The 18,487-nt window shown below is 39.7% G+C and overlaps 2 protein-coding genes across 2 annotated transcripts; one reads left to right on the forward strand and one right to left on the reverse strand.

Annotated features, from left to right (window-relative positions):
* Positions 1-8,944: 8,944 nt before the first annotated feature.
* LOC122669425 (type I inositol polyphosphate 5-phosphatase 5-like) lies at positions 8,945-13,297 on the reverse strand. Its single transcript, XM_043866180.1, has 7 exons — positions 13,157-13,297; positions 12,978-13,082; positions 12,221-12,758; positions 11,557-11,744; positions 11,321-11,429; positions 9,329-9,477; positions 8,945-9,246 (listed from the first exon to the last, which is right to left on the reverse strand). Exons 1-7 carry the CDS (start codon positions 13,240-13,242, stop codon positions 9,030-9,032), a joined length of 1,392 nt encoding a protein of 463 aa, XP_043722115.1. The 5' UTR covers positions 13,243-13,297; the 3' UTR covers positions 8,945-9,029.
* A 3,385-nt stretch (positions 13,298-16,682) lies between these two features.
* LOC122669699 (uncharacterized PE-PGRS family protein PE_PGRS54-like) lies at positions 16,683-17,639 on the forward strand. Its single transcript, XM_043866533.1, has 3 exons — positions 16,683-16,782; positions 16,891-17,468; positions 17,535-17,639. Exons 2-3 carry the CDS (start codon positions 16,905-16,907, stop codon positions 17,619-17,621), a joined length of 651 nt encoding a protein of 216 aa, XP_043722468.1. The 5' UTR covers positions 16,683-16,782; positions 16,891-16,904; the 3' UTR covers positions 17,622-17,639.
* Positions 17,640-18,487: the final 848 nt, after the last annotated feature.

The raw sequence follows: 18,487 nt of genomic DNA on the forward strand, positions 1-18,487 counted from the left end.
AGTAAATCTAAATCCTTACCTTTTGGCTTAAGCACCATTCATCCTTTACTGTTATAACTTGGTTCTCTTTGGTCCTCTTTGAACATCTATTTCCATTGGAGAGCTTGATATAGCATTAACATGGCTAATGTATTAGAAAAAGTTGGTGTCACAAGGGATTCTAAACATGTTGGGTATTGTTGTCCTTGTGTAGTTCCACTGTTGGGCCTTTTGGCCTTTTTCCCTTGTAGGCTGCTTCTATGAGTTGTTTTATGCTATATCTATGTTGTGTATGTCTCAAATTATTGTACTTGTTTTGAAGAATTACCCGCTCCGATATTTTTGGTGGCGACCCGAATGGATCTTTTTCTGAGATCTGTAATGGTAGTGGAGGGCTTGGGCCGATAGTTCGACCCGATTCAATGGAGGAGTATTATATTCTTTAACTGCTTTGTTGTAAAGACAGTGAGATTTGGGGTTTTTGATTTAGAGTTTCTAGAAGAGAACAACAGTGCCGTTTTGGGTGTTCTTGAGAGATCTCCGTTGTAGCTTCCTCCGATTTACATAGTGAAACATTTTCGCCTTCGCCCGTGGACGTAGCACACCATATTGATGTTTGAACCACGTTAAATCTCTGTGTCATCTTTCTTTGTTTTTCGTTTTTGTTCGTGTTTAGTTTGGTGTTTATTCTAACATTCTCTAAGAAGTTCAATGATATATACAGTGGATATGTTGCTGAGGTCCGTAAAAAAGATAAGAAGATTTGTTGGCCATTTGGTGACCATTACAAATTGGAGGAACAAACACTTCCTCCTCTTCATGTTCCTGAATTCAGATGGTGGAACTGCCAAAACTGTGTGAGAAAGACTGTTGCCAAAGATACCCCAAATGAAACTAATACTAATACTTTTGCTGGGATCCCTTCCATCTTAGATGTTTCTCTCCATATGGATAAGAAAGAGAAGGAAGCTGAATTGGAGAATCCAATTAATAAAGGTATAATTTTAACCAACTTCCACATGATGATAAAGTAAGTTTAATTGTATTACTCATCCTTTTGTTTCTTGTAGAAGAAGGGATCATCACGCGGAAGAGTCATAGAAAGTGGAGAAGACCAAAAGCTTTGGATGATTACGTAACAAGTTGAAGAGAAGGTGCAAGAAGGCAACAAAGAAGTATAACTGTTCTCTCTTTTCTTTCTGAGGATGCTACCCTCAAAGTAGCCTTTGTTAAACCTACCTTGAAGAATAATTTTCTTCTATTAATAAAACCCATTTCCATATGAATATGTATGATTTCTTGATGTTAGTGATATTCTGTGACATTTCAATTCATTTGACACAATGAACCCACAACCATTCGAGATCAAAGGAGTCGATGGGTCTAAGGAGAAAGGATCATCTGCATGTACAAACGGGTGAACGTACATGTGAGAGCCAACCACCTGTTCTATTTTTGCCGTTTACAGGGGGAGGAGGGGTTTTTATGGAAACATAATTAAAATGTGATTGGCTCTCACATGTACGTTCCTCTATTGGTACGTGCAGAGGAACCGAACTCGGGTCTAAGAATCAGCCAATATGAATACTTTTCGACCAATGAATGAACGAGGGGGGAGATAGAGATCAACTTTTCCAATAAGGAGATCTTGAGTTGGCAAGGCATGGGAAAGAGTGCGTCAAGTGATAAAGCTATGACGAGGGAGATGACTAGAGAACCAGACCACAGAGGGTTCTATTGTTTACCCTCTGATTGAACTCTGTTTGGGGTCCATGCATGATGTTGTGAGTGAAGTTAATTCGGGCTTTTGGGTTGGATGCCATTAATATACAATATACAATTTTGGGTATGGATTCCGATTAAATGATAAGAAGCGAGTTCTCACTTAAATCACAATCCGTCCTGCTGATGGTAATATTGTTATCATCAATTCATTCATCCATGATGTAGTGAGTGAATGAGAAGCTTTTGGATTGGCCGCCATCAATACATAATAGATAATGTTGGGTATGGATTCCGGTAAACGATAAGAAGTACTGAACTCTCACTTGAATCACAGTCATTTTGAATGGTGGATGTTGTTATCCTCCATTGAACAAGAATCAACCCAAACAAAATGATAGTAGTTGGGTAATAGTTAGGTCAGGAATTTCAAATCTAACTATAGTACGTGAGTATGCTCCACAGGCTTGTTTAGTTGCAATTGGTGTCTGCAAACTTGATAACTACCTTGGTTCATCTTGGTGAGCCAAGGTAGAGAAACTTCTGTATTTTTCGTAATAAGACGAAAGCATGCTGCAATCATTAGAGATATCGAAGCGGATGTAAACAAAAGATGTAGGGAGATTATCTTTTAAGGGAAAGAAATCTCCTATGAATTTCTTCCTATTTCAGAGTTGGAGGGTGCATCCGATATGGGATTAGGATTAGGACAAGAGTTATTAGGGTTAGGACAAAGACGGAGACATCACAAACTAGGGTTAAGATTTTTCACTCTCTCTCGTTCACACTGAACGCACGCGTTTCTTGCGTTAGATTACATATGATGACGATGAAATGGATAGGCGGGAATTTAAAACCCTTCCTTTAACGGATAAAAAAATATATTATAATAATGATAGAGACGCTCCTCTCTCTCTCGTGTGAGCATCGATGGAGAAGCCCTTCACTTCCAACCCTTCAAAACCCTAGATGAGTTAAGATTCCGGCCTATTTCGTACTGGAATTCTGCTTTAGCAGCTCCAAAGTCTCTCGCAAAAAAGCTCTTATCAGCTTCGTATGAGTGATACTCTCTCTTTTGATATATTATTTTCGTGGGCCCACCGTTTCTGATAAGTCGTCGAGCCCATGTGAGTGATATCGTTTCACCTGATAATTTGAGGAACTTCTGTAATTGTTGATTCTTGTCTCTAATTTCTCTTTGATCTTCTTGTTGAGAGCTCCGCTCCATTTCTCTTCCATTTTTGGGCTTCCTTGGATATCATTTGCTTGTTTATCGCTTACATCACTTCAGGTTTTTTTGTTTTAGATCTCATCTCATCGTGGGTAAGGGTATCGGATCATTTGCATCGGGTGATCCATACCAGTATCGTTGGCCACGGATCCCAATACCGTGCCAATATCGTATTGGTGGAACAGTATGGATCAGCAGTAAAACAGTTTGAAAGCCTCATTTTTTTTAAGAAAATCAAGGGAAAACTTGTATGATATGGGCCGATCTGTATCGATATCGTATCGGTTTTGAAGGCGACCGATACCCGATCTGACATGCTTTAATGTTTGTAGGGTTTACTGTTTCGAAGTTTTAAATACATATGCTGGTCGACTGCCCTTAATCTGTGTCCTTGAAATTTCTTCTCTGTTGGTGAAGATATCACATTAGCTGGTAGATATCTAAGATTTTATGATCTAATTTGCTACTTATCGTAGTGGTTCAGCCAAATCTTTTGGGTATATTATTTTGGGGAGAGGTTTTGTGCGGTGCATGGACCATGCACACAACCGTGGGATGGGGTGAAGGGGACGCATTGCAGATCTACATCCCCCATCCAACTGTTGTCTACATGGCCTTGCATCATGCAGAGCCATGCATAAAACCTTTTGAATATTATTCTTATGTATCAGAAAGATGAATAAGCATATATTTTGGAGAAAAATTTTTTATTTTATATTTTTTGGTGTCTTTCTGGCCTAGTGGTTTTGGGGCCTTCTGAGTGTAGGAGTTTTGTCCCTATTTCTTAGCAGCATTTCTTTTGAATTGTAATTTTCTTTCTCTTTGTGCAATAAATTGACAAAGGCCCAGTTCCCTAGTTTGTCCAGCAAGAATGATTATTTATTCAATCGTTCCTCGCTGCTATTGTATGAAAAATCTCTCACTACTATAGGGAAGCAAACCCTGTTCACTATTTAGCAAAAGCTGCAACAAAACTTGAGGTGTCGTCCACAATGATCACATTCCCTTTGTTGGTTTTGCAAGAACTTCATATGGATGCTCTAGGCAAACCGCGGATTTGTGGTTGCTAATTTTTGGTTTCTTCATCTTTTCTGATGTAGTGTACTAGTTGCCCCTGCTGATGGCATAGCCGAAGGTGGGAGGGCTAATTGGGTTAGTTGTTTTCGTTTTTCGTTGGGTTGATCCTGGTTTCCTTGCCAACTGCTTCTTAGGTTTTTTTTTAGTACATTCTTTCCATTCTTTTTAATACATATGATTCTTTTAGAAGAAAAAAAAGTATGTTTCCAAAATACCCTTCCAATGCCCTCTCCCGTCCAATAGTGAATGGGATCATCTTTAATGAGAAACAGTTATCGATCATCTTCTGCCATAAAAACGTAAGGAAATTATAATATTCGGGGTTGAAGTTCTAGTTTATGGTGGACTCTCCTAATCCTGGAAGTGCTTTAGCTATGTGCTTGATCCTATAATAGACCACAACATTTCATGTTCACTTCTCATGCTCTCTCTTCAGTTAATAAAAGTGAGGTCTTTGTTCAGACTTCCACAGGCATCTTTTGTTCCACTTAAATATTCTTTTAGGTGTTTAGAGTGAACAATTGATGCTATCACACTCTAATTCTTCTTTATTATTGTTTGATTCTTTTTCTTCCATCTTTTTGAATCTAAGAGGGAATGAATTTGGGCTGCAGTGCTATATTCTTTTGGTTTGCCAAGATGGACAAAGTTTTGGAGAAGCTCACCCGTAAAAAACAAATTGAATCTGGACCTAGTCAGCAAGACAATGCTGCTAAAAAACATAAAAAAGCAGATGAATGTGGGCATTTTTCAATCCGGTAAGCCACTGTGTTATTTGATTGTCACTTTGTAGTTAAGTATTTATTCTTGGCTGTTCAGTATTCTCCTTTTCCTGATAAAAACTAACCTCTAGTATTGCATGTAAATATTCATGTTAAAATGCCAAGAATTTTTATCGTTAGGATGTTTCGATCAATTGGCATTGTGTGTTGTACCTTTAATAAGTAGCAAACAACAACAATAACAACCATAACCTTATCCTAACTAAATGGGGTCGGCTACATGGATCCGAAGAAGCCGTGATAGTAAAAGGAATAAGATAAGTAGAAGGGAATAAAAAAATTAAAAGTAAAAAAAAAATAGAAAGGAGTAAAAAAGATAAAATAAAATTACTAAAGGAAAGAGTCTAAGTAGTAGTCAAATCAGCATCCCAAGAACATCCCTCTATAAGGGGTCGGCTACACGGATCCTTGTTCTCCAAACAACTCTAGGATCCCCCCCCCCCCCAATTTTCAAATGTTTCATTTTGAGATTGATGAAGTAGTAACCCAAGTGATATCTTATGTCTCAGTTTTTTGAATTTCATGTTTCTTTTCATTCTTAATGTCCTCCCAAAAAAAAAAAATTTGAAAGCAGGAATTGAAGAAACCCATTGTATATGGCAATTGTCTGATACAGTTAAGTTAAATTATTCTTTCTTCTGATTAAATATTCAATATTTTCTCATTTTCAAGTTAGTATACATGTTTTGAGAAAGATGTATGGTCTCATTCTAACAAATTACAGACAAAAACTCCATGATAAAGGACTCAAATTGCACTTGATCACTTTGATAATCTTGCGGAAAAGCCGAAAAACCTCCATAAATGCAGTTAGATTGATTGAAGGTGACTCTTCTAACTTGGTTATCTTGAGTTACTGAGCAATGATGATTGTGTCATATCATTTTGAGGGTTATATCTCTTTGGTCCTCTTTGAACATGCAACTATTTCCATTGGAGAGCTTGATGTAGCATTAATATGGCTAATGCATTAGAAAAAGTTTGTTCCACTGTTAGGCCTTTTGGCCTTTTCTTCTTTGTAGCTAGGCTGCTTCTGTGAATTGTTTTATGCTATTTCTCTAAGAAGTTCGATGATATACACAGCGGATATGTTGCTGAGGTTCGTAAAAAAGACAGCAAGATTTGTTGGCCATTTGGTGAACATTACAAATTGGAGGAACAAACATTTCCTCCTCTACATGTTCCTGAATTCAGATGGTGGAACTGCCAAAACTGTGTGAAAAAGACTGCTGCCAAAGATAGGCCAAATGAAACTAATACTAATACTACTTCAGCTGAGATCCCTTACACTTTGTCTCCTGGTGATGCACATAAGTTGTATTCTTGCTTTCAAGAATCATCTGAAGTCATCATAGTTGATGGAAAGAAATCCATTTTAGATGCTTCTCTCCCTGTGAATAAAGATACGACATTATTTGGTAACAAGAAAGAAAAGGGATCTGAATTGGAGAACCCAATTGCTCAAGGTATGATTTTACCCAACCTACGCATGATGTTAAAGAAAATTTAATTGTATTACTCATTATTTTGTTTCATATAGATATTCATCAATTTACTGATACTGTCACAGAAGGAGAGAACAATAAGAACCTGGCAATTCGTTGAATCATCCTTTATTAATTGTTTTAGACTTTTGTTTGGGATCCCCTTAGGCTTGCCTTTCTGGCTTTGAAGTAGGACTTAATTGTTTTTTCCTTAATATATTTTCCATTGACCAAAAAGAAAAAAAAAAGATGTTGGCTTCGGTTCTCGTAGCCGTAAAGATGGAATCCAAGAGTGAGACCCATCTCTCTTGGATTCCTTCTGTGTGGCTCAGGCTGTACGAGAATGGAACCTGTGGTGCACCCAAAAAAAAAAAAAAAAAAAAAAAGGCAATTTGTAGGCGAACCTAAATTCTAAAGAAAGTTGATACCTACATTGCAGGAGTAAACTTTACGAAAGGAGGCACGTTTAGCAGCGAAATTCCAAATGGTGAGAAGGGATCTGATTTAGCTTCCAGTGGAACTGCCATTGCTACTCCATCTAAATCGAAGGATTATGGAGGGGAGTCCATCTCAGATATTTGTTCCCGTGTGAAAACTGTTGAAGATTGGGTGGCATTATTTGTTAACAAGAATGAGAAGGAAACTAAGCTGATGTGGTAGACCCATTCACCCAAGGTATGATTTTACCCAACCTCATCCACATGATGTTAAAAGAATGTTTAATTGTATTACTTATCCCCTCTAGTGTCCCAGTGCCTCTAACAAGGGGGCGTAATGACCACCCTACTCTTGACCGAACACTCTGCACGGGTGGGGTCTACCCACCTTATTAGAGGCAATGGGGAACTGACCGAGCGGGGAACTAGCCGGGCAGGGAACTAGAGGAGATAATTTTTCAATCCCCATAGGCTTGCCTTTCTAGCGGCTTTGAAGTTGGGTACTTTGTTCTTTTTCCTTAATATTTTTTTCCATTGACCCAAAAAAGAAAAATGATAATTTGTAGGTCAAATGCTATGTCAAACAAGGAAACTTCATTCCCTGGTATCAATTGATGGTTCTTCAGAAGATTAGAGTTTATCTGGAAAAGATGTTTAAGATCAACTTCATGCGAGTCCGTGGGGTTGCAATCTCTTAATCTTTTTATGAGTCTTTCAAGTAAATAAATAAATAGCTTCTGTTGTGGATCTTTCTGTATAAAATCGAATTTGTTCTCTATAATAGTAGTTTCTTGTGCAATTTTTAATAACTCTCTCTCTCTCTCTCTCTCTCTCTCTCTCTCTCTCTCTCTCTCTTATAATTTCATAATATGACATTGTTTTTATTGCATCTCAAATCGAAATCACAATGCTTCTCCTCCATTCATTTAACATGCATTTTCCTGGTGTTCATAATCCTATTAAACAACTCAGTTAGCTAAGATAAATCATAGATTCCTAAACTCTCAAATTTCTATTGAAACGCATACAGACCTAGTTCCTTGCCTACTATCATCCTCCTTAAAGCTTCTATGACTCATGGGCAGGATCCGAAGCCTTAGAGGTTCCAACCTCAAGGAGCATAGACACAACTAAAACCACAAACCACTAAAACAAACAAAGGAGCACTTAAGGCCACCCCTTGGATCAGCTCAAATAAGTCAATGTTTCATTACTAACTTGGTAATTCTTCTACACAAGTACAAAAAAGATAAAAGGCCCCAAAAAAGAGAAGAATCCATCACCCATCCTAAACTATTATCAACCCTTTACAAGTATCACAGCAAAAACCACAACAAACAAAACTGATATTATTTGACCCACAATCTTCATTGCTTCAACCATCTTCTCCAATCGCTTCACTCTACTCTTCAAACTACGGCTTTCTTCTTTCAGTTGTTGGATTTCAGGACTTCCTACCACACTTGGTGCATCTGTAGTCAAATTAAAGAGTCCACGAGGTTCTTCCACAGGCGAACACCATGAGAAGTAGCCACAAATATTGTCAGGACAGCAGTAGTAGAGTTTGTTCTTGCTGCGCTCTTTTTGAGATATCTTCACTGCAGCCCTTTTTGTACAGCGGCAATTTCGGTTCACAAACTTGATCTCCCTGACATTGCTGTCGTTTATACTCCTTGAAGACATCTAACCAGCAAAATTCATAAGCTAAAATATGAAAAAAAAAATTGCATATTTTTGCTAATTTATGAAAACAAATTTTCTTTTAGGTAGATTTTACCTAGAAACACATGAGTCCTAATTTGCAAAATGGGATTATTGGGTAAAACTAATAATCTTGTGTGATTTCAGAAACTAATCAAAAGAGGGATTTTGAATATTAACAAAATGGGAATCATGGGTGCAGTTCAAAGTAGTAGCAGGCCCAAGAAGTACTTGCAGATTGAAATAGTTGCAAGTCGTGCGGACTAAAATGGGGAGCTCTGCTTTGTTCTCAGCTCACGATTAATGTGATTCGTAGAGAAGATGAAAACATTAGGTGTTTTAGGTGTAAGGGTAGTACAGTCATTTCATGTTAAACGTACTGGGGTTGATTGTAAATTTTGAAAATATAAGGGTACTCGATCTCTGAGGTTATCAAAGTTACAGGGGAGGTCCGTGTAATTTACTCTTTTACTTCTTGATATTTCATGTTGAAACAAAAAGAGCTCAACTTAGCTAGCTACCAAATGGCCACTAAATATGAATATAGAATGTACAATTGAAGGTGGTCTCTATAGTACCTTTTAAGAGTAATTTACAGTAGGCATGAAAGAAACTTTTAAAACTCATAGAAACTATGTCTCTGAGGTATGCAGTCCTCATACTCCATCCTCGTACCAACTACTGAGAATCCCTTCCTGAATCTGCTTTTGTCCCTTACCTCCACTTCTGCTACAAAGATACCACAAACGGGTCTATGATCTGAGAATCTTGACTCTCCCCTGATGTAAGATACTTGTTCCATTCCTTTGCCATACCATAATATTCTATCACACCTGGAATTCAACCTCTTTGTCATTCATAATTATTCCATTTGTGTAGTAGGTCTATGAAGAAGAAGAAAAGAGAGAGAGATACCATGCAGGGGTTCTACGTTTTTTCTTGGATTTGACAGTCTCTCCAGCGTAAGAGTCAGAGTTGTGAGAGTATTTGTAGGTGGGAGCAAACAAAATCCTTCCCTCATTCCATCCAGTGAATACTCTTCCAGCTTCCCTCTCCATATTCAGCTGTACACTCATAAAATTAAAATAAGTTAGACAAAAGTTTTCATATATCCTAAAATCCACTAAATTTTTTTTACAAAAAAAGGGGGTACCCAGAGCACGAGGCTCCCGCTGCTGCGGGGTCTGGGGAGAGTCATAATGTATGCGGTTACCCTTGCTTTCACAGAGAGGCTATTTCCAGACTTGAGCTCGTGACCTCTTAGTCACAGTGGAGCAACCTTAACCGTTGCACCAAGGCCTACCCTCTAAAACCCACTAAAATTAAAAAGAGCAAAAAGGGGAGTTGGGATTGAGTAAACAACTGACAATGTTTCCGGATCTTTGTCCCCTCCAGTTCCCTACCCGGACTAATTTCACCAGTGCTGGTACTAAGGGGGGCACAATGAGCACCCTACCCCTGCCCGGGTGGGGTCCACCCCCCCCCCCCCCCCCTTATTACAGGCACTGAGGGAACTGAAGGAGATAATTTTCCAACATTATCATCAGTTTATTTGTCACATGGCATATTTTGTTTGTTCTCAAATTTTTGTAGAGCATCCTCTATTTCATTTATTTATGTACTAATATAATTCAAAATAATGTTTTAACAAAACTAAAGAATATCTTTGTTGAAACATTTAAAGTTTAAACAAGAGAAAAAATAAGAGGAAGAGTTGTGTAAATGGTAGGTTATAAAATTGAGATGAATAGAGATATTTTATCCATCTATCTATAAGGATGAAGAAGAAAGAAGCCCGGATGTGGCCTGGTTCTCTGATGCCATGATAGAATAGGATTCTAGGATTAAAAGTAAGAAGAAAAGAAGAAAAGTAACACCAAAATTGACGTGGTTCGGTTGTAGCAACCTACATCCATGGTGGTGAGAATAAAATCCACTATGTTATCTCATAGAATCATAAATGCCCTTTCCCTATAGTATAAAGTCAATAATACCCTTCGAGTAATTTTCCCTCATACTCTCTGCACACCAACTGAACAATGAAGTAAAACTGCCACTGAATTGTTTTATGGAGTCTAAATTGTTGTGTTGAAATACATGGGATCTTTATCCTCTCAATTACATCTAACAGAGGAGGCAGAAATGACTATCCTACCCTGCCCGAACACACTGCCCGAGGTGGGGTCCACATGGGATCCACCTCCCTCTATTGGATGTACTTGACGTCAAGTACGGGCAGTGTAATTGAGAGGATAAAAATTCAAATACATGCACGACGAGTGGTTTGACATCGTACATGGGTGATGACATCTGTTCCATCTTTACCAATTAAGTGTGCATAGAGAAGTCTTTCTGAAAGCAAAAGGGTGAGGTGTCATCACCTAACTACACCTACAGGTAGATGGAATTTTTATCACCTCCAATTCGCTGCCCTCTCCAATTCCCTCCAATCCCTCACATAGGAGCAGAAATGACCACCCTACCCCACCTTGGGCAGTTTGTTCGGGCAAGGGGTAAGGTGGTCATTTTCTCTCCTATGTGAGGAATTGGAGGGAATTGGAGGTGATAATGATGTAGATGATCCAAACTCGACTTGAATTCTACCACGTGTCAATTTTTATGCTCCCCACCAATGTTTAGGTAGAGTGACCAATGGACTAAAATCCTCTCAAGTGCGGGCTTGAGAATTCGACTCATGGATGATGCTTCGTCCAACGTCGAGATTAATTGGTCTAGTTTTTTTTTTCTTTTTTCTCAAGTATGGCACCATTGGATCTCGCACCAACCACATGTCAAGCTCTCAAGCCCACCCTTCCCTCCCCTCCCTATATTAAAGCTCTCCAATTCCCCCCCAAAAAAAATATTAACTTTGCAGAAGAAAAATAGTACTAAAGAGTTGAGCAAAACCTGATCTTTTTCAAGAAGAGCATCCCAATCATTCTCCTCCAACAGAACCCTCGTTTCTTCATAACTCAGAGCCATCCGGTAATTCAAATCCCCCAGCCAAATCACTCGGCTTTAGATTTTAGAATCCATATATTAAAAAACCGTTATTCAAAGTCAGGGACTAGCTATTAAAACTAACACCACTAACAATTTAATTATTTAAGAGATCGAAGAAAAATAGTAATATATGAACATACTCGTGCTCCATGATTCTCTCAGGGATCCTTCGGTTCTTGCACATCCTGTTGAATTGCGTACTCTTAAAGATCTCGGAGACATCAGAGTTCCTTCGGATCTCATCTCCCTCCTTCTCTCCTGAAGCTAAGTGACAACATACGAAGCAGAAGCTCGTTTCATATAATGTCATGCTAATTGCTATACATCCCTGTAACAATCCATAATCACATTTTCAATTAACGGAAAGAGCAGAAGAAATAATTCCTAACAAGTGGTATCAGAGCCAAAGTTTTGACACAATCAGCCCAGCCTTGAGTCAGTGCAGACTATATAATTAAAACAAAAATAACACTAACCTTATTACCAAGGCAACCCATGATCCCCTCCCGTTCTCTGTCTGGCCTAGTTCCCCAGTGCCTCCAACAAGGGGGGCACAATGACCACCCTACCTCTGCCAAAACACTCTGCCTGGGTGGGATCCACCCTCCCCTCCTTATTAGAGGCACTAGGGAATTGGGCCGGACAGGGAACTAGATGAGATAATTTTTCATGTTGAATTTGAGTAGCTCAATGTAGAGACTTATATAGGTAATCCCTAACAAGTGATATCAGAACCAAAGTTCTGCCATTGCGAGGCCCAGTCTCGAGTCAATGCAGACTATATAAAACAAATTTGACACTAACCTTGTTACCAAGGCGACCCATGATCCCTCTCCCCACACAGGTCAGTCTGAGGTGACCAATATGTTGCACCAGTTCTTTCTTTGCCCACACAGAAAGGAAGATGCCCACCATTTGTTTACAGGCTATAAGGCGATAGTTCATATGGGTAGGAAAAAACAGTTCATCTGCAGCAGAAAGCAAATCTTCACTTTTATGGCGAAGTTTCAAAGTTCCAACTCTTTGAATGATATCATCAGACATATCTGTTGGTCTTCTCCTCTCCTGATATGAAGAACAGTTGCAGCTCTTAAGGCGTCTACTATCTCCCTTTAAATTCCTACTCATGACTTTGAGGGAAGCTTTCTGGAAGAAGAGATTTCCCTGAGATTTAGAGTCTTTGGTGTGAGTTGAAGTATTGTTTGAATCAGAACAATAGCTGTTTGATTCATCCGGTGGTCTGTTAAGTGCTTGGTTTATTAGAGCTAACCATCTTGCTGCAGGTTCATTATCTTCACTCACTAGAACATTTCCTGCATTTAGAGGAACGATTTCCTGAAACCTGTAATATCAGAAAGGAATGGAGAAACAACAATTATATAACTTCACAGTGAGAAGGTTCTCAATCATCAAAGATTGTTACACATTTCTCATTAAATTGGTACATCTTATTGAAAATGTCAATCTTTGGTTTAGGCTTCATTTTGTTTTCATTGAATTGGTTATCTTAAGGTTCTTGTATTGCTGATGAACCATAGAGAGGAGAAACAATTTAGCATACCCCAAGACATATATATCAGCAGAGCCCTCCATCTGCAAGAAATCTTCGAGGTTGAGGCCAATATGGGGATTCTTACCTCCCACATTCCATGTTGCAACATATATCCTGCAACATACATAAAAACCCATTAGTTTTCTCGTGTGGGTGAAAGTAGCTCCTAATTAAATGATAACATTTACCGGAATTCGTGAAGTTCAGATGCAGGGGACATCCCTCTGTCAAAGTTAGAGGGGTTCAGGCTTTCGATGCGTGTCGCCGCCGTCATTCCCTGCCTTTCTGAATGTAGAAACAGAAATTAAAACCATGGTTTCCATGTCTCTCGAAAGATTTCTATTCCAAGGTTAAAACTAAAAGAAGTTATAAGCTTGAAATGGAAGAGAGAGATTTTCTATCTCTAAATTACCAACCCACACCTTGATCAATGGTAGGTAAGCTACTACCAATTTAAAGGGTCAATCAGATATATCTTAAATTTTGGACTTTTTTGTCTTGAAGGGTTACTAGGATTTGGATTTAACCTTGGATGATCCACCAAACAAACAATAATAATCTTAACTTTGTTGACAGATCAAGACCTAATAATCATTGAAAAAAAAAGAAGGAACAAGACAGGGTTGCAATGTCAAACTCCATTGAGCCCACACACCTGAAAAGCTTTTTCTCATAACAGGAGAAGCCTCATGAAAAGCCGCCCTCCTAGCTGAAATGATCCTCTTTTCAAGATCTATGAACAGAAACACACAAAAATCAACAAAAACCATAAATGTGGAATAGGGAGGGGGGGGTGGATTAGAACTGAAAAGGAATTAATTACCAAGAACAACTTCACTTCTTCCACCCATCGGAGCTTCACTTCTTCCACATATTTCTTCATCAGATTCTTTAGGCCGTTTGGAACCAAAAATCTTTGGAAGGATAGACTTCGACCAACAAAGGAAACAAAATTAGAAGAAATTAATTGATAAAAAATATATATATGATGCAGAGGAACCTAAAAACAGAGAAAGTACAATAAGAAAAAGAAAAATGGTGGTTAGCTACCTTCTTTTTCTTATCGTTCTTATCGTTCTTATCGTTGTTCTTGACAGAATTATCATTTGTATCTGTGTTTGTTTTGGTCATTTCAACCAAAGGATCCAATTTGGCTCGCTCAGCCAAGGGCGACATTCATTCAAAATACTCATTCATACAATCATTCCTTCAATAATTAAGAAATGGAAGAAACGATCAAATGCCACCACCGGTTTCGAATTCTTATTACAGTTTGAAATGCAGAGAAAGGGGGAAAAGAAGAGACGACGGCGACCTCTGCAATTACTCTTCAGAAACTGCATTTCTTTCGGTCTCTCTCTCTCTCTCTCTCCATGAACTCCGAAAGCCATGGATGATGTGGGGAGACCTCGTCAACCACCTAACAAACACATTCTCCTACTATTTCGGGTTAATGGGATGTCCTGTCCCATTAAGGGGACGTTTGGAAAATACGTGGAGATGAAATCAGTAACCATTTTAGATATTCTTATCTGTTCAGGTTAGCTTGTGATGTATCAACCATGGCTATACCATGCAGAGAAGAGAAACGGAAATAAAATGTTTGTTATAATCGCAGAACAGGAAGGCCATTGTTACTGCATCGTCGAATTCTTATCAAATTTTTGAGGGCTTTGCTTCTCGGACTGCTTGGTTCAATTAGTTGTGTTTCTCATACATACTGTTGTTTTTTTTTTTTTTGATAGGTCACATATACTGTTATAACAGTTATATAACCGTTGACACCTAATAGGGGAAAATTATCTCCTGCAATTCTCTGCATGTTCCAATTTCCTAGTGCCTGTAATAAGAGGGCGGTGGACCCCACCCGGCAGAGTGTTTGGGCAAGGGTGGAATGGACATTGTTCCCCCCTCCCTTGTTAGGGGCACTAGGGTCTGATTTGGTATGATTTCTATTTCAATTTTGGATTGATTTCTTGAAATAGTCAACAAATAGATTTTTGGTCAAACAATTGAAATTGTTTTGATTGTATCAATATGAAATATTTCAAAAATAAAAAATCCATTTGATAGTTCAAATTCTAAGAATAGATTCTCTATATTTCTTTGGGAAGGATGGTGGTGGTGGCGGTGGGGTAGTGGTGGTGGTGACAGTGGTGGCAGGGTAGTGGTGACATGGAAGTAGTGGGGGTGGTGGTGGTGGCGATGGTGGTGGTGGTGGTGGTGGTGGCGGCGGTAGCAGTGGCAGCGGTAGTGGTGGTGATAGCAGGGTAGTGATGGTGGTGGTGGTAGCGGGATAGTAGTGGTGGTGGTGGTAACAAGGTAGTAGTGGTGGTAGTGGTGGTGGTGGTGGTGGTGGTGGTGGTGGCAATGGTGGGAGGGGGGGAGGGGGGGGGTGGTGGTGGCGGTGGCAATGGTGGGAGTGAGGTGGTGATGGTGAGACCATTAGGAGAAGAAGGGTGGTGTTTTATTTTTAACATGAAATTACTACTTTGCCCATAAAATTAACCATGTGTTCATTCAAGAGCAAGAGTGCTAAATCAAATGAAATAAAAATTCTGAAACAACTCCTCAGCTATTTCAGAATTTCTATTTCACTGAAATAAGGTGCAAAAATCAAACCAAACAATTTCAGAAATAGAAATCACCCCCTGAAATTGAAATAGAAATCATACCAAATCAGGCCTAGGGGAACTGGATCGGGCATGGAATTGCAGGGGATAAAGATCCCACCTAAAGACTAGGGTTGCTCACTGTTTCTCCACCTTTTGCCACCTGTTGCCATTAAGAATGTATAGAAGTGTATTTTTTTAAACAAAAATGACAGATGTTATCACCTTATTGTATGTGAAGCGTAGACTTGATCCAGACTAGCTCCCTTTGATCTAGACTAGATCAATTACGAGTTGAATTCTTTGTAGATTCACCTACATGTTTAGATCGGGTGCTAACACCTGTTCCATTTATGGCCATTTAAAAGGTGAAGAGGGTTACTTATGGAAACAAATGCGATAGGTGTTGACACCTGAGTCCTGACCCATACATGCAGGTGAACATGCGTGCAAAGGAACTGAACTCATCACTTATGGCACCCGTATGTTTCACATATTGTCATAGTAACATAGATAGGTGCATGATTTGGATTCTTTATTTATCACCACCCCCTCCCTCAGCCCCAATATAAAGATTATGCTACCCTTTGATCTTCAAAGTGGAATCATTTTACCGATTTCTAGTTTTCTACCATATGGCTTATCATTTTTTTGGAAAAATTTTACGTATTTTCCTTGAGGTTTGCCTTAATTATAGTTTTACTTGTGAAATTAAGAAAATTTCACGTACCTTCTCTGCTTATCAAACTAATTAGTAAAAATACCCTGTTAATTGGCAACTGAAAACGTTAAAATTATGTTTTAATTGATCAAATTGCCCTTATCTTTCTCAAATCGTTTAGGATTTGAAAAAGCCTGCCACTCATCTCCTCAAAATCATTTAGGGTTTGAAAAAAAACAGGGAAGATGAGTTGGGGTTCCCTGTCCATCTCCTCCAGCAGTGTCATCAACGACAGCGGCGCAGACGCTAACCTCTGCAATTTCATCTCCTTCGTTGAAAAAACAGAGAGGAGGCGATCGAGTTCTTGTCTGTCGACTCCTCAACAAATTGATTTCAGGCCCAATCCTGGCCCAGCCGCGCATACTCAAAACTTTATAAATCTCTTTTTCTTTCTCGCTCTGTCTCCAAGCTTCCAGATTAGGTTTTCCTTGGTTACGGTTCTATCTCGTTATTTCCGGGGTAGATAATTGTCCACTTTCAGGTATGTCGTCTAATTTAATATAATCTTTGATTTGGACATGGTCGTTATATATATTTTACTTTGTAACTTAGGCATTCAAACCCTAAAACAAAACATATCTGCAAACAGTTGGAGAGAAAGTCATGGATGAGGGTGACGGAGGAGATCGAAACGTAGGTGAAGAGTTTCTTCAGTCTCTCCGTAGAAACGAAGATGTGGGATTTAGAAATGGGGAAGAGGACAAGAAGATCGAGTCGGCTGCTGAGTCCAGGGGGGTTTCAATCCCTGGGGTTGAGGGCGGTGCTGGCGGTGCTGTTGTTGGCGTTGGAGAAGGTAAGTTCGAGCAGGACGCGGGTGCTCCCGGAATTGCTTCTAGGGAATCTGCTACTTCTAGATTAGAGGGCTTTCAAGATTCTTCAGTGTTTAGAGGCAATGAGTTGACCCTGAAAGGGTCGGGTCCTGTGTTGGCTGGCGGTGGTGGAATGAGGGCTGATTTGGGTCCTTTATCCACCACTAAAAAGGGTGCAACTGAGGGGCAACAAGTTAATATTCCTATGCCTTCTCTGGAAATGACTCAGCAATCTCAGATCGTAGGCCTTGGAAACGTAGCAAATGAGAGTTATGCGAGTCAGCTTGGAGGTGGAGGGGGAGCGGAAGGAAATGCAAATGCTAATGGTGGGTCTGGGAGTGGTGGTGGTGGTGGTGGTGGTGGTGGTGGTGGTGGCGGTGGCGGTGGCGGTGGCGGTGGCGGTGGCGGTGGCGGTGGCGGTGGCGGGACCATTCTTTTGGTGGGTGATCTGCACTGGTGGACAACGGATGTTGAGCTTGAGGTAGAGCTCAACAAGTATGGGTCTGTGTAGGAGGTGAAATTCTTCGATGAAAAAATTGAGAGAAGTGGGGAAGATGTGGGCAATTTGATCAACTAAAACACAATTTTAACGTTTTCAGTTTTCTTTTCAGTTTTCAGTCACCAGTTAACGGACTACTGGGTTTTTTTGTTAATTAATTTGGAAAACAAGGGAGGTACCTGAAAATTTTCAAACTTTATAAATGAAAGTGTAATTAAGGCAAACCTCAGGGGGGGTATATGAAATTTTTCCTTTTTTGTGCTAAGGTGGGACCACCACTATGATGGCCCAAAGTAGATTAGGCACCCGATGAGGTACGGATCAGGATCGTCTCCAGGGAATAAGGAATTGCCAAGTCACTGTCAGCCGTTGGGCTGTGTTGCACACATCCCTAGGCATGCACCGAGATGTGTGCAGCATAATTCAGCCGCTGGATGCCCCCTAACAGCACCCTGGGCACACACCTTCCTGGAGACGAGCTCAACTCATGAGGCCCTCAGTGGGGGAAAGGATACTAAAGGCAGGTGCCTCAGCCGGCATCCAATTGTGTGGGATGGGACTCAAATTCGAGTACAAGCCTCAGGCCAAGTTTGGACAAGCAAGGCACAAACCAATTGACCAAACGGTTGTGCGCATATATATGACCTATCATGAATTAAACGTTCTCTTGTATTTTCAGTCACATCATTCTTTCCCAGTGTGGCAAACTAACGTTGTGCACTTGGATTGAAACCTAAGAATTGATTAGGTGGTTGAAAACCAGGAGTTGTGGAGAGAGAGATTATGTTCATCCAATCATCCCTAGTAAATAAAATTCACTTCCTCTTTGGTATTATAAAGCCCTTCTAAGTGAGGAGGAAGGTGTGATAAATGGGTAT

Source organism: Telopea speciosissima, chromosome 7 (assembly GCF_018873765.1).
Source record: "Telopea speciosissima isolate NSW1024214 ecotype Mountain lineage chromosome 7, Tspe_v1, whole genome shotgun sequence".
NCBI classification, from domain to species: domain Eukaryota; kingdom Viridiplantae; phylum Streptophyta; class Magnoliopsida; order Proteales; family Proteaceae; genus Telopea; species Telopea speciosissima.

Excerpts from the sequence above, each read along its gene's own strand:
- LOC122669425 (XM_043866180.1), bottom strand. The coding sequence starts at position 13,242 with ATGACGGCGGCGACACGCATCGAAAGCCTGAACCCCTCTAACTTTGAC. Across the intron at positions 13,083-13,156 it reads TCTGAACTTCACGAATTCCG|GATATATGTTGCAACATGGA; the intron begins GTAAATGTTATC and ends TGTATGTTGCAG. Across the intron at positions 11,745-12,220 it reads TGGGTCGCCTTGGTAACAAG|GGATGTATAGCAATTAGCAT; the intron begins GTTAGTGTCAAA and ends GGATTGTTACAG.
- LOC122669699 (XM_043866533.1), top strand. The coding sequence starts at position 16,905 with ATGGATGAGGGTGACGGAGGAGATCGAAACGTAGGTGAAGAGTTTCTT. Across the intron at positions 17,469-17,534 it reads GTGGTGGTGGTGGTGGTGGT|GGGACCATTCTTTTGGTGGG; the intron begins GGTGGTGGTGGT and ends GGTGGCGGTGGC.